Source organism: Drosophila arizonae, chromosome 3 (assembly GCF_054131065.1).
Source record: "Drosophila arizonae isolate 15081-1271.41 chromosome 3, UAZ_ARI_1.0, whole genome shotgun sequence".
Lineage (NCBI taxonomy): Eukaryota > Metazoa > Arthropoda > Insecta > Diptera > Drosophilidae > Drosophila > Drosophila arizonae.
The window spans coordinates 5,490,984-5,518,532 of NC_142923.1; the positions used below are offsets into that span (position 1 = coordinate 5,490,984).

General features: G+C 36.0%; 1 protein-coding gene and 1 long non-coding RNA gene across 5 annotated transcripts in view; one reads left to right on the forward strand and one right to left on the reverse strand.

Moving 5' to 3' along the window:
- Btk (tyrosine-protein kinase Btk29A) overlaps positions 1 to 27,549 on the reverse strand; it is a 62,116-nt gene that overhangs the window by 2,743 nt on the left and 31,824 nt on the right. Inside the window, exons 1-5 of one of the 3 annotated variants that reach the window (XM_018003669.2) lie at positions 24,521 to 24,970; positions 15,305 to 15,530; positions 721 to 962; positions 519 to 635; positions 7 to 87 (exon numbers count right to left, since the gene is read on the reverse strand). In XM_018003669.2, the coding sequence (XP_017859158.1) occupies positions 7 to 87; positions 519 to 635; positions 721 to 962; positions 15,305 to 15,446 (582 nt within the window). In that variant the 5' untranslated portion in view covers positions 15,447 to 15,530; positions 24,521 to 24,970. Of the gene's footprint in view, positions 1 to 6; positions 88 to 518; positions 636 to 720; positions 963 to 5,123; positions 6,003 to 15,304; positions 15,531 to 24,520; positions 24,971 to 27,549 lie in introns of those variants that run through there. The other 2 variants (XM_018003670.2, XM_018003668.2) reach the window with 2 other exon arrangements.
- LOC149269611 (uncharacterized) lies at positions 7,952 to 10,892 on the forward strand. Of its 2 annotated transcripts, XR_016269067.1 has the most exons (3): positions 7,955 to 8,115; positions 8,175 to 8,552; positions 9,713 to 10,892. It is a non-coding gene; the product is annotated as an uncharacterized LOC149269611 (long non-coding RNA). The 2 variants fall into 2 exon arrangements; XR_016269066.1 differs by lacking the exon at positions 9,713 to 10,892 and having other exon boundaries at positions 7,952 to 8,115; positions 8,175 to 8,770.

Genomic DNA, 27,549 nt, shown 5'->3' on the forward strand with positions numbered 1-27,549 from the left:
ATTTACCTTTTCTAGAGATAAATCTCCGCCCTCGATGGCTTTGAATGGATAGAGAGCCACCACGAGCTTGACAAAGTGTGAATTGTCCTGGAATGGAAAATATATAAATAAACATAGAAATATTATGATATATTATTATTATGCATTATTTTCTTAGGTAAGTGTCTAACATAACAGGGACATTTAGTATTCAGAGCTTTCAAAAGTATCTTAAGCATAAACTCAATTTTCTATGGTTTACTTCTATTTCAGTTATGTGTTATAGCTAGCCAATTTAGTTGATTTCGACATATGTACTAGACACACTAAAGAAGAACAGGTGTACCCTGCTAAAAAAAAAATATATATATTTGCTAGAGCCCGGGTTACCATAGATAGGATATTGTGATATATACGATATATTTTAGTTTATATAAATATATGTATATATTTTAGTTTATATAAATATATTTATATATTTTAATTTATACCTATAATTATATAAATATACACAATTGATATATTGATGTATAGCTTACCTTGGCTTTGGAGTTGGGCGTGCCAGGCGTTGGAATTCCGCCAGGCATGTTGGCATCCAATAAAGCTCCGTTGCCGTTAAGTAAAGTGGGTGACTGCTTAAACGTTGTCAGCGAGGACTGCAAAGTTAATCAAAAATGAAAAAATTACATTAGATAAAAGATCTCTCTTTAGCTCTCCTTCTCTCTCTCGTCCTCATCTTACCTGTGGCTGTAGCGATGTGGGCGTACAATTTCCACCGCCGCCTCCAACGCCGTTAGAACTGTTCAAGCCTGCACCAACACCGCCGACACCAACGGCAATGCCACCACCAACACCAACACCACCGACACCACTGCCACCTAGGCTGCCGGAGCTGTTGTGCTGCAAACTGAATTGACTGTTGGTTGTCGAGTTGTTTGGACTGATGCTGCGCGTCGAATTCTGGGCTGGAGAACTGCCGTTGCCTGGAAAAGCAAGAAAATTGCCAAATTTATTAGCCCGATTTTCAAACAATCATAAAATCGTACAATCTTGTTAATAAAAATGTCGGGAAATCATGAGGTCATATAAGCATATAACAGATTTATATTATAATTTCGATCAAGTATTTTGGCCAAGTCTTTCGTTTTCTGTATGAAATATAAATATTAAAAATCCCATTTAATAATATATAAATTATTTTTATTAAAAATACCATTTCACTTATATCAAATAAGCTTGATCAAACGTTTGCCATTTGTTGTTTCATATCAACCAAAAGTTGGGTTCAAGTTCGTTGCCTAAGTCTTTCGTTTTCAAGGCACACCATTTGCCGGCCAATTGATAAAAAAAAAAAAAAAACGCCAAATAAATGGAAATCGAATATCAACCAAATTAATCACACTGGCATACAAAATGCTGGTTCAACACTCGTTGGCGGTAATTAGCCAAACCAAAGTATCGAAAATCGCCTTAAAATCTCAAAGAAAAAAAAACTTGACTCAACGTGGCGATTCTTGCCAAGGTTAATTACACCGAATTCGACACTGAATGAAATGCTAATGGCTGACAGCGCAGACAACGAGATGCCAAGGCGACCCAAACGCCCACAGCCGACGCCAAGCGGCGAGGGGTAGTGCGGGGTTAAAGTTGAGCTTGAGGGTGGACAGACGCGGCTGAGGCTGACACGGCTGATGACTTTATCTAGCTCGCATCGGCTCAGTGTCTGTCAATAATATTTCACTATATGCAAAACAAACGAACCGAAAAAAGCTTTAAAAGTAACTATAATATGTCAGAGGTCTAACATGAAATTATGGACAAGAAGATACCCTGTATGTAGTTGAGGTGCAGCTAAACCGCGTTAGTATATATTTTGATACTTCTTTTTTTACGCTCTAATATTGTAAACATCAAAACAATATCAATAATATGTATAAAATTATAATAATATAATATAATTATAATATATAATCAAAAATCTTACTTGAGCTTAGTTTATCATAATTAAAGTTAAGAGTAATTATACAGTTAATAATTCAAATATATAAGAAATATATAATTTAGTTGCTCTAAACATATTTACACATGCATAAATTATAATTATTTTCTAGCTACTTTTTCAGGGTATAAAACTGAACTCCAAATCTAGCCCCAATTAAGAAAAGTAATCGTAGTTTTTTTTCTGTCTTTTTACTATTTTGTGAGTTGTAGGCGAGTTATGCAACAATTACAGTTGTGCATGTGTGTGTGTGTGTGTGAGTATTGCGATGAGTAAGCAGCAGTTAAAATTCGACTACTCGAGCTCTGTAAGCACTTCAATGCTGCGAGCACTCAAGTAGGCGCCTCTTGAAGCCCGCTTGCGCAGGCGTTTTTGCTCGAGAATCGAATTCGAGCCGAATTTTTAAACAAACAAACAAAAAACAAAAGTGAAGGTTAATCTTAGCGAAAGTGAAGCGATTTCCCAAGCCTAAACTCACAGTTAGTTTTCTGTTTTCAGTTTTTTTTTTTTAATTTAATAATATATATTGATATTTGTAAATGGCCTGCAGGTAAAAAGACAAAAACCATAAAGCATAAGACAAAGCTTTTCAATTGATCAAACCATTTTCAATATCGCAAATGCGGGCCACATTTTTCATGTGAAAACTCACGATGTGTGCTGTGTCTACCTCTTTTTCCCTACCTCTCCCACTTTTCCTCTCCCTCTCTCTTTCTCACTCTCTGAAGCTCTCTCACGTTGCCTAAACAACAAGCAAAACGTGGCGACACTGCAGCCTCCAGGCAACTGCAGCTCCAACAAAAGCAGACGAAAAAAATAAATAAAAAATAGAAAGTTTTTCTTTTCCCAGCGCACTTGCTGGCGCCGCTTTTTGCTTTTGTTACGGCATTTTCCTCCATGCAAATGAAAAGCGCCTGCAGTATTATTTTCATTGTCTGGCCAAAGCTGCGCTGCAGCCGAGCAGTGCAGAGTAGAGAACACAGATACTGTAGACAATGCCCTGGATGTGATTAAAGGCTCTCAAGTAAGTTAGTTTTCTAATACTTGAAGTTGGCTGCGCTGCATATGTTATCGATAAATCGAAATAAAACAGTTGTAGATTGAAAATATTTATTATTACTATGAATTATATATAGAGAGAGTAGAAAGAGAAATGAACTCTATACTTAAGATCTACTATACATTAATATAAATAAATAATAATTTAAATAATATTTATTATAATTCAAAGCGTATTTCAGCTTCGTTGGGACTCACTGAAAACAAAAGCTTTATCTCAATTAATTCAAGCTTTCTATTCACAATTTTCCACGCGCACATAAACAAATTGGCCCCCGACAAACGGAAGCAAAATATTTTTATCATGCTTATATACGAGACTCTATATGTATACGTTCATATATATATATATATACAAACAAGTAAGAAAGCTCTAGTCGAGACTGCTCGACTACGAGATCCCCTGAACCCTTGGAGCAATAGATATTTCAATAATTTTTCACGTCTTTCAGCTTACACAAGAAACACGCACACACACACACACACAGGCATACATACATACACACACGCATACAGACACACATACACACACACACACACACACACACACGCATACATACACAAACGCATACACACACACATACACATACACACACACATACACAAACACATACACACACAAGCACCCACGCATAAACACGCATGGGCTGCAGTGTGCGCTTACTATGAGAACTTAATTGTTTAATAACTTTTTTTATGGACGTACGATCTTCATGAAACTTTCAGATTTTGATTATAACATGGATATGCATGTGATTGCCAAAGCACAAGTCTCTAGTATTTGAAATACGCTTTTTACAAAAGTGAGGGTGAGGGGGTGAAATTAAGGGTGGGGGGTAAATTTTAACAAAAACCGAAATTGTATAAATTGCATATAAGCATACATTAAAAATTTGGAGACTCTAGCAATAAAGGTGTAGAAGATATAATTTTATAACTGGTTTTCGATAAGGTTTTTTATCGATAAAAAAAGATCGGGATGAGTTATCGAATTTTATTGATAAACTTGATATGCGCGCTGTAATTACGGACATTTTAAAAAAAATTTGAAGTCTCTAGCTCTTATATCTTCTGAAATCGACGCGTTCATACATACGGACAGACGGACAGACGGACAGACGGACAGACGGACAGACGGACAGACAGACGGACAGGGCCAAATCAACTCAGCTCGTCACCCTGATCAAGAATATATATACTTTGTGGGGTCTGCCACGCCTCCTTCTCCCTGTTACATACATTTCAACAAAACCATTATACCCTGATTTCCCATTGAAAATGGGTTCAGGGTATAAAAATGTGATTGCTTATGATTGAAGGCGCAATGGGCGTGGCCTGACAAATTGTCATTATCTGCCGCTGCCACAGCCACAGCCGCGGCAATCGTGTTTATGGCCAATTGTGTAATTTTCTTTGCATTTTCTTGCACTTTTGCATTTTGTTTGCTGCTTTGGCAAATTGTTATGCAAATATCAACATTTATTATACAGCCGCCAGACCTTGCTGACTGACAAACAAAACAAGTTGCCAGACTTTCAAACACGTGTTCTACTGCTTGTTCTTGTACCTGATCAGGTGAAACTCTGCCTTTTGAGCCGTGCTCAAGCGTGACTCACGCCTTGTAACGCCCACAAAAAGCTCAGAAAGCTAAATACATATTTAGATATATATGCATCGATGTTTTTATTGAGTTTTTGAAACAAGTTGTATTATGGTCTTAAACATAAGGGCAATACAAGAAACGTATACGGTGAAAACTCGATTAACAAACAAGCTTCGTAAGCGCATAATATGTTTACTCTTTTAAATAATTTTAATTTATTTTTATATTTAAAATATCGTAATCATACTTTTATATTTCATTTTACATTAAATTAATTTTTTTAAATAAATTTTTAATATTGTTGCCTTCTTTTCTACTCATTTATAAATAACTTCGCCTGTTCACCCAAGCCAACTTCCACTGTATTTAGAGCTATGGAAAAGAGCTAAGCGGCATTTCGCATACCATAATGGAATACCAGAATAGAATTTTGTACTTTTTGGATTAGTTTTGCGTCATCATCATATGATGATATATGCTTACCCAGCTTGAGAGCCGATAGAAGCATCATCTCAAATGCCGCTAATCAAACTTCAAAATCTGCAACACACTCAAGATTTATTTTCCTTTTCTATTTATCGATTTTGAAAGATAATTGGATATGTGTGTTTCACTTTTATTGATATAATTGAGCGTAAAAGAGATTTTCTACAATTTTGTTGGTCAATATTTGTGTCAATTCACTTTCACATAAATCACTTGTTCAATTGTTCAGTTGTTTGTAGCTGATGTAGCTGTTATTGTTGTTGTTGCTGTTGTTGCATTCGCTTTGACTACAGTTTAAAGTGGTTGTCAAACTGGTTTCATGGTTGCTTCCTTTTTGCAAATTTGTTGTCGTAGTCGTTGTAGTTGTTGTTTTTGTTACTGTTGCTGTTGCTGGCATTTCCATGCTACTTGGCCTGACCTTTAGGCGTACGACGCTCTGTTGCGATCTGTGTTGTGACTGGCTTTTACCGTTACACATCAAGCCTGGCCCCAAGCGGTTCCTGGCAAGCAGCTCGAACTGTACAAGCGATAGACTACTCTATACAAATATACGTAAATTTAAATTCTGATATCCACTTGATTTCAACTTTCAATTTTATATTTCTTCTTCATCTGCCTTTTCTTCTTCTTTGGCTTTCACGCAATGGCAGCGGCAGCCATTTTGAAAACAATATTCAAGACGTAAGTTGCGTTTCGTTTATTTTTTTCTGCACTCTAACGGTGATTTACACAACAGCAAAAATAACAACAATTAACGCCAGCAGCTCGTTAGTAATATTATTGAAAAATATAATTGAATTAAAGTTTTTTTGGCCTTTTTTTTATTGAAAATATATTTAGCGCGCCGCGAACTGTTTCTGTAAATGTTTAAAAGCCAACTGACAAAACGGCAAATGAAATTTTTGCTAGCCAGCGATAGCAACAGCAGCAACAAAAGCAACAGCAATAACAACATCAGCAGCAGCAACTGTAGTAGTCGAAGGTGAGCGACGACGCTGGCAAGTGTAGAGTAGAGCGAACGACGAACGCATGAATGGCAAACGCTGAGAAAATAAAACAAAAAAAGAAGAAGAAAAAAGCCACTTGAACGCCAGCAGCGGCAGTAAACATAAAGTAAAACTTAATTGTAGCAGCCGAGCAGCAACAACAATCAGTGCAGGTGGCAGCGACGACGACGTCGACAGGAGTGCGGACAGAGAGGCAAAGAGCTAAGCTTAAAGCACAGAGCGCACGCGGAGAACCGAAGTTGGCAACAAGCAGCAGCAGCAGCAGCAGCCGGCGCTGCAGCAGCAGAAGCCGCCAAGCGCAACGATTGAAGACAACGATGGCTGGTTGCTTGGGCAAGATACAGAGGCACAGATCAAGACTTCTGCCCACTGGCGATGTGTGTGTGTGTGGCAATTGTAACTGTAGAGTTTAAATGTTAGCAGAGAGCAAAAGGCAGACAGCAGCGCCAAAGTTCCAAGTAACAATTACATCAACAGCAACAAAGCTAGGCGAAAGAAAAAAGGCAACAAGTTGCATGCACACACACACGCATACACACACACGTACACACACACTTGTATAATACGCAAATTTGAACAAGACGCAACAACGAAGTGCGTTGAGATTTTGTGTAAAACTGTTCAATTTGTATTTCTCTTTTCTCCCCTGTCGCTGACGATTAAGCAACAATCAATGCAATAAAAAAGAAAAAATAAAAACAACTGCAAGCTGTTAAAGAGCGCAAAATGAAAGAGAAAGAAAGTAAGCGACACGAGGGGTGGGTGAGAGCGCACAAAAACAAGCTTAAGACAACACAGTTATATTTAGCTAAAGAGCTTACACTTACTCTCACTGCTCTCTTTTGAACTTTGCCTGCAATTAATAACTCTCGAGCCGAGTTGCTTTTAAGGCGCTGCCTAAAAGTAGGCAGCGGAAAAGAGACCGCAGCAGTGAACGGAAAATCAAAGCAACATGGAAGATCCATTGTTGCTGTCGTTGTTGTTGTTCTTGTTGTCGTAGCTGGCGCGTGCAGTAAACACATTTTGTTAACACGTAAAGTGCAGCAAAAAGCAGACAAAGAACAAGCAGCCGAGTAAAAGAGATAGAGGCATGTTGTGTGTGCCTATTTAGCGCCTTTTTCTTAAGCACACGCGCGCTGCATAAGAAATGCATAATAAATGAAGACGGACTACACAGTAAATACAAATTATGCAATAATTTTAGATAAATGAAATAAGTATAAAATATGCGTAACAGAAGGAAAAACAATTAGCAACAACAAATTAAGGTTAAATGTTTACATCCATAAAAAGCGTGTGAAAAATGTTGTCAACCAATTTGCAATTTGCCTGAAAAAAAAAATAAATAAAGAAAACTTGCAAATGCGAAATAATTACAATAAAATTGTAGAAAACCAAAAAGCCAAAACAAACAAACAAACAGCAATCAGACAGGAAACTGCAAAGCACAAAACAAAAACAATTTTTAATCATTATTATTGCTGCTGTTGTTGTTGTTGTTGTTGTTGTTGTAGCATTTTTATGCAAATGTAGGTTAATAACATTTCAGCGCATGCGCGACGCGCATACAAAATAATAGCAACAATAACAACAACAAATAGCAAAAGCCCCCAACAACATTGATTCATGCGTAATAAACTTTTCGACTTATAATTAGATTCGCGCATAAAAATTGTGCGATAATCAACTAGATGAATACCCTGTAAATGGGAAAATATTTTTTAAAAAACCATAATATGCCAAATGTTATTCATTATCTGCTTTCAGTGGTCTTAACAATATATGTCAAATTTGGTCAAATCTTTATTGAATGTTTTGTACATAAGTGTTTATGACAATAAAAATTACTATAATTACTATAAACTGTGAAAAAAACTTCAAGCAATAATAATTTAAATTCCGTTTATCGAATTCATAAAATTGAAGTAATTTTGTCTTTGAGTACAATAGAGTCTACACCAGAGAGAAGAGAGTACAGAAAAGTAAGAACAAGATTTCCAAGAACTTGTTACCAAATAAATACTTAACTATTTCACGCCAGCTAATAAGTAACTGATAAATTAAATCTAAGAAGTAATTGCATATAAGTGAAGCAGTTTAAGTGTGCGCCAATCTGCTGCACTTTTAATAATTACAGGGTATCGAATGCAAAGCAAGCAAATTACAAGTGCAATCACAAATTACATTTAGTCTAGGAACATTAAAGCTGTGGGCGTTACGCCTAACCGCCGATGCCGACTCTGATTAATTGTCTAAAGCGAAATAAATCTGCCGGTCGCATAGAACATAAATCGTGGAATGCATTCCCGACTAAGCCATAGAACACACACATACGAATATTTTAGACGGAAGTCAAATTGCAGCCAGGCACTGCCAAAGACCTTTAAGAGACAGTCAAAGCGAAAGGGAGAGCGGAAATGTGAGCATAAGAGAACAATTGCAAGAAATCGAAATTCCTATCGATAGCGTCTGTACATGCATAAATAGTTTTTAATTGTAGTTTGGCTGTAAGTCACGTAAGTTATTGAGAAATATTCGAAATGGATTGCAATTGCTGCAGGCTTTGTAATAGTAATTATTACAGGCATGACATCATGTGCTAAATTTAAATCGAAATAAATAAATACTATAAATAAAGTTTGTTGTTATCTGAGTTAAGTAAAACGGAAATGTCGCCTTTAATGACAACGATTATACTTAGATAAGATGTACGACAGATAATTTGAGTTTACATTTCAAGGTTTACATTTCTTAGGTTACGCATGCAAATATTTATAACATACAGTTAATATAAATTTACTTTTATCTTTAATATTTAGTTTGGAACAGGGAAACAATTCTTAATAGTCCTCAAGAATTTTTTTTTTTTTGGCTTCTCTGCAGCATTATTATGTTTGCAATTCGAATTATAAATACCGTATTAAATATAGAAGAAATCTATTATCATTTAACTATATATCTAATCTGAAATATTTATATATTGGTATATATTACCCAAATATCTGTGTCTATATAGAGGGGTCCACCAGCAGAAATATTGATTTATTATTGTATATATGGTTTTCTATAAAAATAACAAATGAATGAATATATATCTATAAAGCTTGTCTAAAGATGACTATATTCATATACAGTACCGAGCAAAAATGAGTGAATGTTTTACAACTTTGACTTTCATCACGCATAAAAATTAAACCATACAAGCAAATTAAGATTTTGTTTTTTATACTTGTTTATTAGTTTGTTCTTAACAAATAGAAAAAGTTGCAACGCTAAATCAGCTAAACTCAATTAATGAAAAATAAAAAACCAAAAAAATCCACATAAACTCAATTTTGCACGTTTCATAATTGCCAATACTTTGGCTTTTCTACTTCTCTTCTCAGCCGAAATCATCCAGATTTCCCCATAACTTAGCTCCTTGGGTATTCTTCTTAGTCGTAGATTGAGCATGTAGATTTACCGTTATCTTAGTCCTTTTAATATTCTTATTTGTAAAGCGATTTGAAGCACATTTTCTTTTCGCAACAAATTTAAAATAATTGGTGAAATATAATTTTAAAATGTGGAAAATTTCAGGCGACATTGAAAATAGTGGTGTGTGCCTGACCGGGAAGGGATTTCCTTCGCTTATTATTGCCGAAAAGCTTTGAATCAGCCGAAATTTGACTCCGAAAACTCAAGTCAAAGGTTGCAAAAAACTGTTCTCGGGCTCTGATGCTCGCCTAATGATGTCGAAAATTAAGAAAAACAAGCTGCTAGCACCAAAGGGTGTTTCTCTAGTAATTAATAAAAATGTTAGCAAATGGACTGCTAGAAGAGAAATTCGTGGCTTCGGATATGTATCATTCGTTAAAAATCAAACCTGCATTGTCCGAAAAAAATGTGAAGGCGCGTTTGAAATTTGCAAGGGATCACAAAAACTGGAGCATTTATGATTGGAAACGAGCTGTTTGGTCAGATGAATTAAAATTTAACCGTTTCCAATCATATGGAAAGCAATATTGCTGGTGCAGACCTGGGGAACGCATTCAACGACATCATGTAAAGGAAATCGTCAAACATGGCTGCGGCAGCATTATGATTTGGGGATGCTTCTCTTGGTAGAACGTTGATCCTCTACATAGAGGAGGGATTATATGAATATTCTTCAAACCCATCTTCCCAAATTCACTGATAAATGTGCGTGTCCCCACAGAGAAAGGGTTTTCAACAAGATGGCGATCCAAAACATACTGTAAAGATTATTTAGGAATGGATAGGAAAGCAGAATTTTAAGCTAATTTTCGCTCCATACATATAGAGTCTATATATAAATCTTATCCCGACTTCAATCCTATTGAAAATCTGTGTTCAATAGTGAAAAGACGGCTGGGACAGTATGATGCAGCCCCAACGAACATTGACAGCTTATGGGAGCGCGTAGAAGCGGAGTGGAGCCAATTTCCGAAAGAAATGATTCAAAGTTTGGCTGAGAGCATGCCAAAAATAGTCAACAAAATTATTGCTAATAAGGGTTTTGGACTAAATATTAAAAATGTTTAGTTTTTTTTAGTTTTTAGTAGTTTTTTTTTAAACGTGCAAAATTGAGTTTATGTGGATTTTTTCGGTTTTTTATTTCTAATTTTTTGAATTTTGCTAATTTAGCCTTGCAACTTTTTTGTATTTGTTAAGAATACACTAATAAACAAACACACAAAAAAATTTGTTGATTTCCTGGTATGGTTTAATTTTTATGCGTGATGAAAGTCAAAGTTCTGTAACATTCACTCATTTTTGCTCGGTACTGTACATATGTCTTCGTCTCATGAGAAATGGATCTGGCCAAAAGAGAAAAATGTATCTTCAAATCATAAAACTTGATGGACATATTAAAAATCCATGTAAATTTCACAATTAAAAAATTATATATATAGATTATTATATACTTGTATACAAAAAAAAATCTCTCTTTAAGAAACAAAAAATCAATTAGACTTTAGGTTAAAGCTTTCCCCACTTTCATTTAATTTTCTTTAATTTTGTTCGCTGCCCCCAAAAATTGATTTTTTATTTTTTTTTTTTTATTTTCAATGTTGCTAAACTCGCAGTTGTTGCAATATTTTGAAGCCACCCGCTGGCGCTGCGGTCAATTAACGCAACATAAAACAAAATTCAAAGAAACATCAGCACCAGCAGCAGCACAGCAAATAAACTTAATTTGCATATGAAAAATGACAACAACAAAAGAAACAAAGGCGGGTGGCTCCAATTCAATTTCGAGTTAAAACAAAAAGTTGTTTTTAAATATGGCTTATAAATGTTGTCTAGTGAATGTCGATGTTGTTGTTGATGATGGCGTTGTTTTTTCTTTATTTTTCTTTTATGCATTTTTAATGAAACCATTTAAAAGACAAAAACAACAACAACAATCGCCGCCTGCAACAGCTGAATAAAATCAGAAAAAAAGGTTTTAAAAATTTATTGTTGTAAAAGTATCTGCGAGACTTTTGGCCAAGACGAGTTGATAAGCAACTTTTGTTGCCTGCTCTTTTGACCTTGGCTAAAAGTTGTTGTTGTTGTTGTTGCTGTCTGCGCATCAGCATTTATAAATTCATATTTTTCGGGGGATTTTGTGCAATACGAAAAATTTTCACTATTTTTCAAGCTGTCAATAATGAAATTTGTTGAACTCGTTTCATGAAGCATTTTATGCAAATTTCATTTGATCGAATACCCTAAGAAAACGTGAAACTAAATAGGGCATTGTAGGCAGTATATATATATAGTAATTCTTATAGGAATCAAATTTAATTCTTATTTTTTTGTTTTTTGTTTTGACGACAGTCAAGGAATAACCAATAAAACTAGCCTAATACAGGGTAATTTTTAGTCGTTTACTTCCCTACATAGTACATTGACTGTTAGCTCTAAATGCTAACCGGATATTCCAGCTCAAAAGAGATCTCTTTAACCATTGCTAGCGACACGTAGCGACGTGTCCAGCGTCTCACCGATTGGAATTACAACAACTGTTTCGAATTAAGTTCATGTTTTAAGATTGAGCGCCATGGAAAGCGGTTTTAGCATTTTAATACAGTAAATTTTCTGCTATTTAGCAGCGCTTGAAACGTGCCTGACCCACAGTTGGTTTTCGCATTGCGGTTTTGGTCAGTTCAGCGAAGCAGCGAAGGCTGAGAACTGGGTAGCTCCCCCGGGTTTCAGGCCAGTTAAAGTCAAGTACCACAGCCACAGTAAACGGGCCCAGCGTTGCGGTTGACGTTTTTATCGCACTTGCATTTGTCAACTGCCTCGCGAACACACACATACTTCATGCGCGCACACACACGAACACGAACACACACACATTCACCTCACAAATGTGTCACAAGATAAGAATTTGCATTTGGGCACGATTCTGTTAGTTGCGACGTCACAGTAGTCCATGTAACAGCCTAATCGATATGTATCGTTATCGATGAGCACGAGCTAAGCTAAGCTCGAAAATTCTTTAAATTAATTTCAATGTCTGTTTCAACAAATAACTAAATACCCTGTATATCAAAGCTAATCATAGGGTAAATATTTGCAGCAGCTGTTTTCTGTAATCTCAAACAACATCGATAATTGTCATTATTGAACTATTAACACTTTAAATGCTTTGCACGAGGCAGCTGTTGCGATTAGGTAAATACTTTGCTAATAATTGTATATTTGCTTAGTAGTTATTCAAATCACATCTGATATAGATCGCTTTAACAGTTTTTGGATTTGCAAAAATATCGATAAATAATGTTGAAGTTATCGACAGCATTCTGCTAGCTAAAATACCTTGCATGCAGCCTAATTTCCCTTTGTGCAGGGTATCAAAATGCTGGCAAAATTGATTGGCTGCCCCGCTGGTCAATTGCTTGACCAACTTTAAAGCAGCCGGCAACTGACTACAACAACAAGTTACAAATTACAACAACAACAATCAAGCTGCCATAGTCAAGTGGCTGTTTGACCGTTTGGCTCAAATTGCGAATGCAAATTGCGAATTTTTGTGGTCATTGTTAGGTAAAGGCCATAAATAGGCTCACAGCAAAGGTAACAACAACAACAACAACAACTTCAGTTAACAACAATGCAATAATTTTATTGTCAACTTTACATTTTGTATACAACGAATCACAGGCAAATAGCAAGTTATGCAGATGCAGATACGAATGCAGATACAGATACAGATACGTTCACAGCTGCAGATACACACACAGCTTTAGCTACAGATACACTTACAGAGCTCAGCTCGATCTGCCACTGCTGTCTGCCTGCCTGTCTTGTCTGATCTAGCCCCTTGGGGCCAGCTTTCAATCTAGCCTGTAATTGTTCCACATGAACACAGAAGATGCGTAAATGCGTTCAATATATGCACGAGCTAGAGATGTGCATTTATATGTAAGGTTATACATACATATTTTATATATATATAATTATGAATTTTTAGTGCAAAAAAAATCACTAAATTTAAGTTGGACACAACATTCATTTAGTTTTATAATGAAAGCGATAGCACTACTAAGCTGGACAAGCTCAACAATTTTGAACGATCTTAGAAACCAACAGGCAAATTTATACAATTGGTAACTAATATATCACCAAACAATCTAACGATCAACTTTCTATAATTCTTCAATGTCTGATAAAAAGCATGTTTTTAACTTTTACGATTTATTAGCTACCTATGTATTAAGTATCTATGTATAGATAGAATGATGACGTTATATTCATAATTTTGATAACTTTTCTATCCATACCTAGGGAAAAACATTGTATTAATATACTTTTAAATTAAATTGAATTTGATTCCCTCTGTCGTATCTTATGAAATGTAATAGCTCACTCTTCGATATATATCGATTTGATTCATTCCGATATCATAATATTGTGCTATGCACTAAAATCTGCTCAACTTCAATACGATCTCCATTTTATGGTAAATCGTTAAGGCGTTCTCCCAGCTGCCATCTCAATTGACATTGATGTATCTGCATAAACAAATGCATATCCATAATTATGCATACACACACACAAACATATACATATATATATTCTTTCCACGCCCATTTGTTGGATTTCCTTATTGGCACGCTTTGCACTTTCAGTTTCGCTAAGCTTCTCCGTTGGGGCTTGGCTGGTTGCTAATTCATTTCAATTATGCAATTGCCGCATCTGTTGTCTGCATCTGCGTTTCTTTAGCTGTCATGCCACATCATCATCATCATTATCAACATCATGATGAGCATCGTACTGATCATGAGCATCATCATCATGAGCTTGTCGATCATCTAATAACCGCCTGCCATCAGCGTGTTCATCGTCAGCCTTATATTTAACATAATTGCCCTCGGGCCTGCAGCAAGCGAGATGGAGAACTCTTTGCCTTGTAATGCAACACAAAAACAAAAACAACAATAACAAAACAAAGAACAAAAACAGAAAATGCAGCTGACAACGCCGCGTCGACTGTCGCTAAACACAGCTCTTGCCAGACCTTGTAATCATCGACAGCAAACGCCTCCAGATGTTTTATATGAAATAACACCATAAGCCAGATCCAGACGATGATATTCTTGCGTTATTCTCCACTCTGTTCACAGTTTCTCATGAAGGCGGATCTTTAACAATCTTAGCAAGATCTTGTTTTTACTTTCACTTGAAGCATGCGATATTATAATATATAATACAAGTTATAAAGCCTTCGAATATATTTCATTAAGTTAAATTGTTCTGTTGATTAACTAAACTACATTTTTAGGAACTCACAAATTTTCCCTTAAAAAATCACAGTTACGATTATTTTCAGAGTTAAAGATCCCATTAAAATTAATCAAGAAATGTATATACAATATATAAAATCTAAGCTTATCAATATAAATATTACGCATTAAATATATCTAGACATATTTGTTGACTTGTCTTAATTTAGAGAATATGAATTTTCCTCTCTTATAATCCAAATCCTCGAATATTATTACTCATATGGCAATTAGTTTATATAGTAATACTTAGTGCAATGATTAGCGAACAATAATAATAGTTTATTAAGTCTTTATTATTTATCAATCTCAGTTTTGATTTCTTTAGCTTTCATTTTCACTTTCACTTATATTTCACTTGATTTAATTGATATTCTTTTGCATTTCGTTTTACCTTCTTTGGCCTTGGAGCTAGTGAGGCTGTGTCCGATGTGATTCCAAAAGTTGAGGCGACAGCCAAAAACTTTCATTTCCTTGACGCGTTCCTTCATGTTGCCTATGACGCTCGTTTCGGCCAGACTCACGCAGGGTATCATTACAGCAACAACAACGAATGTTGCTTGATTGCGTTTTTTCTTTTATGTTTCCTTCTTTGTTATCTGGCGCACTCTATGCAAAATCTGGCAACGCCGAACATCAAAAGCACATAAAACATTGAACGAAATCAAGAAAGAGATGAGCAATTGTTGTGCGTTTTGAATTGAAGACAATTTGAAATCATTTGACGCGTTGTTGGGAGAGAGAGAGAGGAAGATGGGTGGCAATTGCTTCACTTGTTTTGTAATTGTGATTGACAGCTACATACACCAACACACACACACACACACAAATATATAAATCATCAAGTGCTCGTCCATTGCTCGCGGAAGTATTATTTTTTGAATTTTTTGGCAATTTTTGTCTAGGTCAACTTGAGAAGTTTTTTCGTAGTCAATTGCACGCTTTAATAGCCAACAAAAATTATTATTTATAAGCAATAATTTATATAAGAATCGCATGCTATGCGCAATGTTTCAACAATCAATCAAAAGTAGCCAAAAACTTTTTTGAGTAATATTGAAATACACCGAACTCAGCATGCTTCCTGCTAAATACCCTTGATGAGCTCTGATCTAACAATATATAATTCCAATTGTGATCTTCAGAAGACTAGGAAATCATCTAAGCTAAAGAAGACACTCAACATATCTTCATACCTTTCACATATTTTACGACTCAATATTCCCATACAACAATATCAAAAAGAATTTGTTTATAGACAGCGTGTTGAAATTTGCCAAATAACTATCTCAAAATAAAAAAAAAAAAATAAAAAATAAACAAGAAAGAACGTTGCAGTCGGGCGTTACCGACTGCGGAATACTCATTCACATCCCATCAACAATTTAGTAGTTAAGTTTCGTTCTAATACTGTAGAATATACAGGTTTTTCCGATTTGCCACGCCCCAACTGGGCGTAGACACCTCATTTTTGGTCAGTTTTTAGAAAGAGATAACGTTACCCTAACTGCAAAGTTTGAATGCTTACCCTAAAAAAATGTGAAAATTACAGGGTATTTTTCGATATGCCACGCCCCTAAAGAGGCGTAAAAATTATTTTTGGGGAATCGATAGAGGAGGCTACCAGTAACTCAACTATCCAAATTTTAAGCTTCTAGCTATTATACTTTAGGAGATATAAACTTTTGCGGTTTGCCACGCCCCCTGTGGGCGGACATATATCCGACAAAACATTTTGGTCTTGGGTGATCAGTCCGAGTATATATATAAAATTTGAGGTCTCTGCCATCAATAGTGTCCAAAATATAGGAGAATTTAAAAAATCACTATATCTTCAGGTCCAATTTGCCACGCCCCCAACGGGCGTAGACTTATAATTTATCTTCAGACTTTATAGAATCATACCATTAACTGACGTGCAAAATTTCAGCATTCTAGGTTTACAACTTTAGGAGATACAGTTTTATCCGATTTGCCACGCCCCCAATGGGCGTAGATATATCCGCCATAGCTCGTGATCTTGGGTGGTCAACGCGGACCTACATACCAAGTTTCAGCTTTCTAGCTCTTCAACAAACATGATTTCTGGTATATCGGAAAATGCATTTTCCGATTTGCCACGCCCCTAGTGGGCGGATCGGGAAAATTTTAACACTTTATAAATCGGAGATATACACGAGTATGTGTTCCAAATTTCAAGTCTCTAGCTTCAATAGCGCCGAAATAGATTGCGTTCATACGGACAGACGGACAGACGGACAGACGGACGGACGGACAGACGGACGGACAGCAAGACGGACATTGCACAAAACCAATATACTGATTCACTTTCGTGAATGAGTATAAAAATAAAAAAAAATAAAACAAGTTTTATTCCAACCTATTTTAATTTCCAACATTCCTATAACAGCTATATAAATTCATCATACAATACGTTCGAGCTCATCATATGTGCTTTCTGCTGCATAAAGAACCCGCTATACCGAATTTCATTAAGAAACCTTCACTGCAAGCTCAGTTCACATGGGTTTAGGACAAAGCAAGGCTAATATATTATTATTGAAATGCTTTATGTGTAAATATTCTTTATGCGAGGTCGTTGGTGTCTCCTTCTATGCGATCACACATTTCCAGGGTGTCTATTGCCAAGCAAACAGAATTTCAATTTCAATTTGAATTTGACAATTTGTCAATAAATCAATCAAAAGTTGAAATCAAAATCAGCTGCTGTGCTGCTGTTGCTGTTGCTGCAATTTCTGTTAGATCTCTTGATTTATGTTATTAAACACGAAACGTGCTTTGTTTGCATAGCTAATCAGAAATTCCTATTACTTATTTCTTTTTTATGCCAAAGATTCTGCGAAGACGTCAAATTGCGTCATGAAGATTCGTTTAAAAATGAGAGAAAAAAAAAACCCAAATAAGCAAACAGAACGAAAAATAACAAAAGAAACCAGAAAGAGACAAGATCAACAATAACAACAAAAACGCGTAATGACAATAAATGAGGTTAGTTTTCAGCTGCTGAAGTTGCATTTTTGCAGTCGAAGATAATGATTGACGATAATGATAGAAGATCAATGAATACTCTTGAGAAACCCAAGTCGGTGGAGGTTAAGTACCCCCCTCTCTATCTCTCTCATTCGCGATCTCTCAATTTATAGAGGCAATTCGAGCTGAGTTAATTGCTAAAAATTGAAAAAAAAAAAATCATAAAGTTTATTGATTTTTCTGTGGGGCTAATGAAGTAGACCCCCATTTGGTAGGCAAATACTTGAGATCTATGCATTGGAACGGATTTTAATGGAGCCGACAAAAGAAAACTTTCGTCATTACAAGGGAAAACTTATAGATAAACAATCAAACCGATGCAAATTCGTAATTACCGAACCAAACCATATTATCTACCATGATAATTCTATTAAAGGTAAAACTTTATATCACGAGATTTGGACCTAAGGTCAAAGAATATTAATAGAATACGAAGTAAAAGTATTCGTCTCAAAAATGATCCATAACAATACCTAGCAAATCTATTGTTGGAATAGCCCTACTATAATAACATATATTTTCTTATAAAAATCTTTTGCAGCTTCTTCCTGCTTTACTTTTTATGGCATATCCAATCGATAGTTAGTTGGAATTCCATTGACAAAAACTTGGCCCAGTCGAGAGTGGGTAAATACCAGCAAGAGTTTGATCTATCTGTAAATTGAAATATACATCTAAAGTTGTTTTTTTTTTTTTTCTGCTCGAGTTGATCATAATAGCACAATAATGAATATGATAATCGGTGTTCATAATGACGTTGTTTATGATGAGACTGACAAAACCTTGAGCGGCAGTAAAATAAATCGACGTACGCATATCCGAATCTATTAGCAGAAATATCTGTGGCTGTTGACGCCAGCTGAAGTTGTACCTTGTATATACATATATACTTATTGTACCTATGTCTGCATCTTTATCCATGTATATATGTTGTGTTATCTTATTGTATCTTTGTGTCTGTATCTATATAAGGAGTTTCTTTTGCATTGGTACATGTCTCTATCAGCTGTATCTATATTTTAAAAGTATCTGTATCTACTTATGCATCTATATCTTTTTGGTTTTGTATTTGTTTCGACATTTCCATTTTTATCTAAATCTTCAAGTGTATCTGTTTCTTTAAATTTATAAGTATCTCATTGTATCTTGTATCTGTATCTATTTCTGTAGCTAGATATATACATATGAGCCGTAGGCGCAGTTCATTGAGCCTAACAGTTAGACTTGAGCTAGGCTGCTTCTGATACTGTTGTTGCTGCATAATTAACATCAATTTCGGCTTGTTGTTCGCTTTGTACGCACTATAAATCAAAAGTCAATCAAGCTAACAAAAAAATCTTTTGAACTCTACGAATAAAGATTCGCAAGAAGAACAAGAAAACAAGTAAGAAGGCTCCAGTCGAGACTGCTCGACTAGGAGATACCCTGAACCCTCCAAACTGATATTCTAATCATTCTGGACTTCTATTATGCACACATACATACACATGCACGTATAAGCACGCGCTCTGCAAACTGCGCAGCTAGCAGCGGCTGCGCTTGGGCTGCACTGCAGTGTGAGAATTTATTTGTTGAATAATTTCTTTTGTAGACATACGATCCTAATAAAACTTTTAGAGCGTAATCATGTAGCTAAAATGTGTGTCCATTCCAAAGCACAAGTCTCTAGTACTTGAAATGCGTTTTTTACAAATTTGGGGCGAAGGGGGCGTGGTATCCAAAATCTGTAAATTACAAAATCTTTGTATCTACTAACTTTATATACAACGCAAATTTGAAGTCTCCAGGTCTAAAAATGTTCAAATTAAGCTGAAAAAACAATGTCGATTTTTCGATTATTCTCGATAAAAAAGTTATCGGACGAGTTATCGAAAAAATAAAGCAAACTTGTACTGCCTATGGTATACACGAGTATGCATGCCAAATTTCAGCTCTCTAGCTCTTATATCTTCTGAGATCCTTTTGCTCATACGGACGGACGGACGGACGGACGGACGGACAGACGGACAGGGCTATATCGACTCAGCTCGTCGTGCTGATCAAGAATATATATACTTTATGGGGTCTGCGATGATTCCTTCTGCCTGTTACATACTTTTCACAAAACCATTATACCCTGATTTCCCATTTTCAATGGGTTCAGGGTATAAAAAGACTACATAGAATCGAAAAGAGAAAACCTAAAAAGCAATTGCTTAACAAAGTTTTACAACAAGCAAAAGGCAAAAGGGCGTGGCGCCATGTAAAAACAAGTTGAATTTTTGAGGGGATTATAATTCGGATTTGATTTGTGTTTTGTTGATCATAAAATTTACATTCGATTACAAATTGATTATTATGCAATGTGTGGAGATCAATTGGAAAATATTTTTTAGTTGTGTAAGAATTTGTTTAAGCAAAAAAAAATGTTGTTGAAAATATTCTAGACTAAAATTCAGGTCTAATCTTTTTACAGATAAAAATAAATTTATTATATTTTACAGTTTACCTCAAGTAAAATTTAGATTTACACTTTTTACAGTTAAAATTTGCATATAGAAAAAATAATCTTTAACAACAGAGAACAATAACTGTACGTCCAAAATTTATGAGCAAAAAATGCTAAAAAAAAAAAAAAAAAAAAATCTTAAATCTTAAAAAAATCAAGAGAAATTTGCAATTAAAAAACTCAAAGCGCTTGCTCTTCTTCCTCTACCCAAAGAGCTAAGATCGTATCGCTTAGAAGTGTTTGCTGTTGCTTTATGGTTAGATATATATATACACATATATCTTATAGATGTGTATGTGACACAGATGGATACCCTGTCTGTAGATTGAACTTGTTTTTGACCTTGCGAACGCGCGCTCGCGCTTTGGAAGAAAGCGTTTGCTTAAGCATGCAAAATTTATTTACGGAGGAGCCAAAGGCGTGGCACAGTGAAAGAAAGCAACCGTTTTGACCTGATTCGAGCTGAATGAGAAAACAACAACACGACGAGAAGCGTGTACAAAGCAAAGAGCTCCAAAAATAAATAATAATAAAAATAATAATAATCGCATAATCAATTTCGAACTCGGCCAAGCGCTGCGACTTTCAACGTTAACATTGAGGGCATTGCAAATTTTTAGGGAGCGACAGGCAGACTGAGAGGAGGAGAGGGATACAGTGAGGGGGCATTCGCTTGACATGCATATGAAAAGGGGCACGTCACTGACCTTGACCCGCACGGTGGAACCAATAAATATGCTATTTTATTGGGCAATCTTCTTTCCATGCACAACTCTTTCAATCACAACCTGCGCACTTTGTGCAGTTAATTTACTTTGGTAAATTGCTAACGGTACAAATACAAAAGCTTTTTGCCAGTGAAGCGAGCTGCAGCGATCAAGATAGGGCGAGAGGGCAGATGGAGCAGCAGCGGCAGCAGAGTAAGAGCGAAAGAGTGAGGGAAATGAGCGAACTTAAGAAACTTGTTTGGGCGAATTGCTGAATTGTTGTTGCTGTTGTTGCTGTTCTGTTTCGACAACAACCTTCGAGATGTGCAGTAATGAGAGTTTGCAAGCAAGAGACTGACAAAGAGAGGGAGAGAGAGAGAGAGAGAGACTGAGAGGAAGAAGAAGGCGTACAGACAAGGCGCAGATTAAAGAAACCACAACAAACAAGCAAATAAACCGTTAGCTGAAGGATTTAAGTATGTAAGAGAGAAAGAAAGAGAACCACAAGGAGAGAGAGAGAGAGAGACACACCAACAGAGTTACTGCAATACGAAAGCTAGTTTTAGTAGTAGTAGTTTCATGCTAAACAAATAGCTAAATTCATTTAAAAATTTATTTATGAAAAAATTAGGTTAATGAAAAATTATGGAAAGATTGATTTTCGATTCTTGAACGCTTTTTTAGCGTATAATTTAAAATTAACTAAATCTAGCGCTGCTGCCCTTCCAGAAAAATAGCCAAGAGACTCTAGAGATAAATACGCGGAATTGGCAACAGTTGCTAACGCATTATAAATCAACTGGGCGAAACTCGGAGTTGCTAAGCCTGTTTTGCCGTAGTTTGGCCACTCGATTTTGCGCTGCAAGTGAAAAATTCGTTTTTCCACCGAAAAATGCATAATTAACAAACGCTAAGCATCTCCAGAGTTGCAATACACTAAGCGAAAAAAGTAGCCCGTTCAACTATCGTGTTCTTATTTTATGCACGTTATTAACTATATATAATATAGTTTAATATAATATCATATTTTATTAATATTTTCAGAACAAAATATTTAAGAACCTATTTGTATTATAAAATCCTGAGCTACTTCAAATTGTAACTTCACATTTTTACCTGCAAATGCCACACGCACGCCCTTCCTAGTTATTCCTAACTATTTTCTAACTATACCAATTATCCAAATACCGTTCGGCCATTTGTTTAGAGTTTTTCGTTTTCGGATTTTATGATCTTTAGATGCCAATCACATTTACAGGGAATTACAGACCGAACACTCGGGTTGGGTTTGGGTTCGGGCTCGGTTTCGGTAGCGCTATCAAAATATATTTGTAACTCCCTTTCCACATTCTATTTATGGGCAGGTTACATTATGCGAAGACAGTTACAAATTGAAAACTCGCGTGTGTTTGTGTTATTTTTTTATATTTTATTTTTCTGCCTCTTTTACGACAATTTCAAGCCAACCTTTAATGTTCAGACGGGGAATGGATCCGTTTTTTTATGGGCCACTTTCTTAGGAAAAAAAAACGCCTCAAAGTTGGAGTTAAACAAAAGAAATGCTGAGACAGAAAAGCTTTGGTTAGAACTGGACTCAGAGTTGAGTTTTAATTGATTTCTATTGAAATTTGAAACGGAACTTTTTAATGCCCAGCCAGATAAGAAACAGAAAAAAAAGAAATTAGAAAAAAACTTGAAGAAATGCAACGAAAAGTTGTATTTATTTTTTATGATACAGTTGGACTACGGCTGACATTATTTTTGAGGGAGATTCTCTAAATTAAAAGTACTAACACAAAATAGCATTATTTTTATAATATCTAATAAAAATAGAGTTTCATGTATCTAGAGGAAAACCCGGTAAAGAACTAAAAACTTGTGAAACTAACTTTATGCAGAGGCTTCAATGCAAACGCTACGTGATAAGCAGACGAAATCATTTGTCTACGACGTGCTTGGCCTTAAGATCAAGAAGAAGAGAGATAGGGAGAGAGAGACACAAGAAGAAACACAAAACAAATGAATTCCTGATAAAGCCAAACCAAACAAAAACCCAAAAACCAATTACAATCAACTCAAAAACTAAGGAGGATGAAGAAGAAGAAGATCCTGTTTACGGCATATATACAAATATTGAATTACACAATGAGAAGGTCAAATTTCTGTGTGAGGATCAGCTTAGGACGGTTAAGTGGTTGCGGCTACCTGCTTAGAAACGTAGACAGGTCCACAGACGACTTTAGAGTGGAGGTACTTCTGTGCAGGCGCCTGGGCACTAATTGGTACCAAGAGCAAGAAAGGAAGAGAGGACGAGAACGGAATAAATACAAATGTAGTTAGAGTGAAAGCTTAACAATTGAAAAGAGAGAGAGAGAAAAGGAATACTAAAAGAAAGGGATTTTTTATAGCAAGAGCAGTCACTCGTTAGAATTTTCCTTTCTATGTTTAGCTTTGTTTTACTTGGTTATTCAAAAAAACAAAATAAATAAATAAATATATATATATATCCCAAAACGGAAAACGAAAAACTCTAGAAAACAACGAAAATTTGCCATACAAGCTAAGTCTTACGCTGCTCGAGCTTTCACTGTATTGCGAGATATTTGCGGCGCTCTTTCGTTCAAAAATTTCCCTTCAACATGTTAAGCACTTTAATTTAGCGACACGTGCCTAGCCCAACATTTTGTCTTGCCAATTAACATTTGTGCATAACATTAGCACGTACAATAACATTAGCAGTAACATTTATGCGGCGCGAATGAAACACAAAAGAAAAACTTATAAATATGAAAAGATTTGCCTGTCTTCTAGCTCACACCACAAACAATATGAAATTAAATTCGAGCCCACATTTCCCTGTATTTATTGCCTTCTGTTCTCACGAAAGTTTTAAATGATTGTTTTTGTCTTTTCTTTTATATATACATACATTTCTACAAGTTAATTAACAACAACAAGAAAACAGAGAGCTAAAAGATTTTTCGTTTTGTAGAAGCTGCGCGTTAGATAAGCAACAACAACAACGCTAGCAGCGGCTCCAAAGCGGAAAGTCGAAAAAATAAAAGAAGAAAAAAAACTGCGCACGCCAAAAAAGAAACAAGTTAAACAGCTTTGTGCTTGGCGTTGCCAGACTGTCCCCAAGCCCCATAAAAGTCGTGTGTATGCAGCTAAATGCAAGTGTATGAGTGTGTGTGTGTGTGCGTGACATAAGCCACTTTTACTGTTAGAAATTAAATTTGGGGGAGGAGATGTGCACATTTTAATTCGATTTAATTTTTTTTGTTTTCCTTTTTCTCTCGAGTAAATTGCGCGTCAAATGATTTTGAATTTGCACTTGATTTATTTAAATTATTTAAGTATTTACATAATTCAGCTGCGATTTCGTTGTTGTTGGTTTGTTTTGGGAAACTTCACTAGGATTTCATTTGTTGTTTGTTGTTTTACATTTTGTTGCCGCCACGTTTTGCTCATTAACAAAATGCAATTAACTTTGACTGCTTGTTATATTTGACAATTATCATTGCATGACTTTGGTGTTGTATTTATTTTTGTAGATATATTTTTATAATTATTATTTCTTTTGTATTTTCTCGACTTTGCTTTTCGCCTAAATGACATTAAAAGCGCGACTTGCGACGCCAAGAAACGTGAAACTTGCAACAATTTATTTTATTTTAATTTTCTTCTTTATTTTTGAATGGCACACGCGTTCAACGGCAAACGTTGACGTTCAAGTGACGACGCGCACAGCGCTCTATCTTAAGCCTGTTGCGCACTGAAAGACGGCTCGTAAGCAACTGAAGTGAACGAAGACACGGCGAGTAAGTGTGCGAGCAGAGCGAAACAAGTTGAGGGCGTGCGCTTCGAAATTCGAACAGTAACTCAGAGAGCCAGAGCACGAGTAGAGTAGTTCGGCTCTCTGAGAGTGGAGCAGAGCGTTCCGTTTTGGAGTTGATGTCTGCCATATGGGAGGAAAAAAGTACATAAACAAATGCAAGCAAAGCAACAAGAACGCAATGCACTAGCATGTATGCATGCATACGTAGAAATGTACAAACAGCTTGCTGTTGTTGTGTTGTGAAGTCTAGGCAAATCAATGAGCACACTTACACTTACCCATACCCATAAGCAGTTACAGTTAGAGTTTAGTTACGTACCTGCAAAGAAAAGAAAGAGAGGGAGGGAGAGTGCAGGTTAATAAGTGCTGACAAATAAAGTTCTAAAGTTGTTAAATTTGCTGCCAGTTGCACAGGAAGAGCTAAAAGCAAGTTTTTGTTGATGTTTTTTTTATCTCTTTTTTTCTTTTTTGGCAGCTGCAGCTGGGGAAAATACAAGCATGAACATGTTTTGGCTTCCAGCCAAAATGGAAATGGAGATGGAGGAGACGACGATGGCTAGTATCAATAATATGGCGCAATTAGAAAACACAAAAACAAACAAGAAAGGGAGTGACAGGGAGAGATAGCGAATGTTTGCCTACCGGCTATAAGAATAAAACAAAAATTTCTATTAATTCTTGTGTAATTAGTTAGTCTTTTGTGTTAATCAAGCTGTGAATTTACATAAGAAACACTAGTAAAGTGTGCGTGTGCGAGCGTGTGTGGCCCGCAGCATAAAACAAGCCAGCAGACAGACAACAATCATCATCAACGTTGATTATCAAAACTTAAACAGTTGTCAAATGGCCGCAAGATTAATTGGTAAAAGGCTGTATAAAAATAAGCATTGCGTAGCAAAACGCAGGAAGAGAGTGAACAAGAACGACTTTCAAAAGCACACGAGAGAGCTTTTAAGCAACTGCTGCTGCTGCTGTATCTGATTTCCCACGTTTAGAACGAATCACAACAGAAACGCATCATTAATCATGCTAGGCAGCCAAAGACAGAGCGAGATGGCGCGAGCTAAGCGTATGTCAGGCTAAGAAGGAAGCCGAAAAAACTTTAGGCAAGCGAGTGGGCAAGCCTGGGCATGGCAGCAAAGAAGAAACAACAGCCCAAGTCAAAGATGCATGAAAAAGGCAGAGCATAAAATAAAAGTCAGATCATTGCAGTTGGCTGTTAACGACTATGCGATACTCTGCTTGCTGTCTAATTGCCTTTTAGAGAAGTTTCCTTAACTGTAAATATCAAAGTGTGACTTATGGAAAATTTAATTATTATAATTATTGTTTCTGTTTTAGGTATAAAAACAATATGTTTATTGTTTATGTATTTGTAAATTTATAGACATGTGCACTAATATGCCTGTCTGTTCAGTTTCTGAACAGCGTAAAAAAGCGCGTCTGAGTTTTTGAGGCTCTGCTGCTGCGCTGCTTCATTGCTGTTCTTTTCATGGTCAATCACCCGACGCTTTTAAAGGAGACGCAGTAGAAGAAAAAACAACATAAGAAGGCAACAACAAAAGCGCCTAATTACAATCATTTGTGACTTTCAAATGGGCGAGAGAGATGCCTATCGCTTAATAGGCGCAGCACTAATTTAAGAGAGTGAGAGAGCGCGTAAGGCATATTAATCAGAGCAGCTACGCCCGGCTGCAGCAATTGCGCCTGATCCTCCGCCTGGGCAAGTTCATTGCACATGCCCAGCGACACACACACACAGTCACATGTGCACACTAGACACAATTTTGTTCCTCTTATTTTTGTTGTTTACTTTTTCCAGCGCGACGCAGGCAGCAACATTTGGGGACTGGCAAAAACTGGTTTTGTTGTGTGTGTGTTAACAATTTTTCGCTCTTTCGGCGTCGCTCTTAAATATCGAACTGGCTTTTCGAATATGCCCAACGAAAAACAAAACAACAACCAACTAAAACCTCCGAAAAACCAGTTTCGACTTCAAGGAACTTCTGGCATCTCCAACTCCGCGGGGGTGTCCGAAAAAAAAAAAACAAAAAAAAAAAAAAAACCAAAAAAAAAAAAAAAAAAAAAAAAAACTGCAAGCAAGTTGTGCGCCCGAAGACGCATCCATAGCCGAAGCAGCAAAAATTGAGCCAAAGTTCCCAACTTAATAGAAACTGGGATATTTTTTAGAAGTTGCGTTTTTAAAATACCCTTTGCCTGATGAGAGTATAAATTTGAACAAGTAGATAATTTTAGAATATACGATATGTTAACATAATGGTAAATTATTTATAGAGTGACTAATAGTAAGTGAAAAAGAAGAATAATCTCTAAGTCATTATCACTTAGCTCAGCTGCAGGGTATTTACTTATCAAGCTTGTTCTTGTTCTACTTGTGTCTTTCAATTTGGTTGTTTGTTTATTTTTTTCGGGAGGAATACTGGGCCTGCAGTGCGTCTTTGTTCAGAGCGTAGTTATTAGACGAGCTTGTTTTACGACCATTCCAGAGACAGAACAAAAAGAGAAAACCAGAACCCGATGATAATCACAGACAT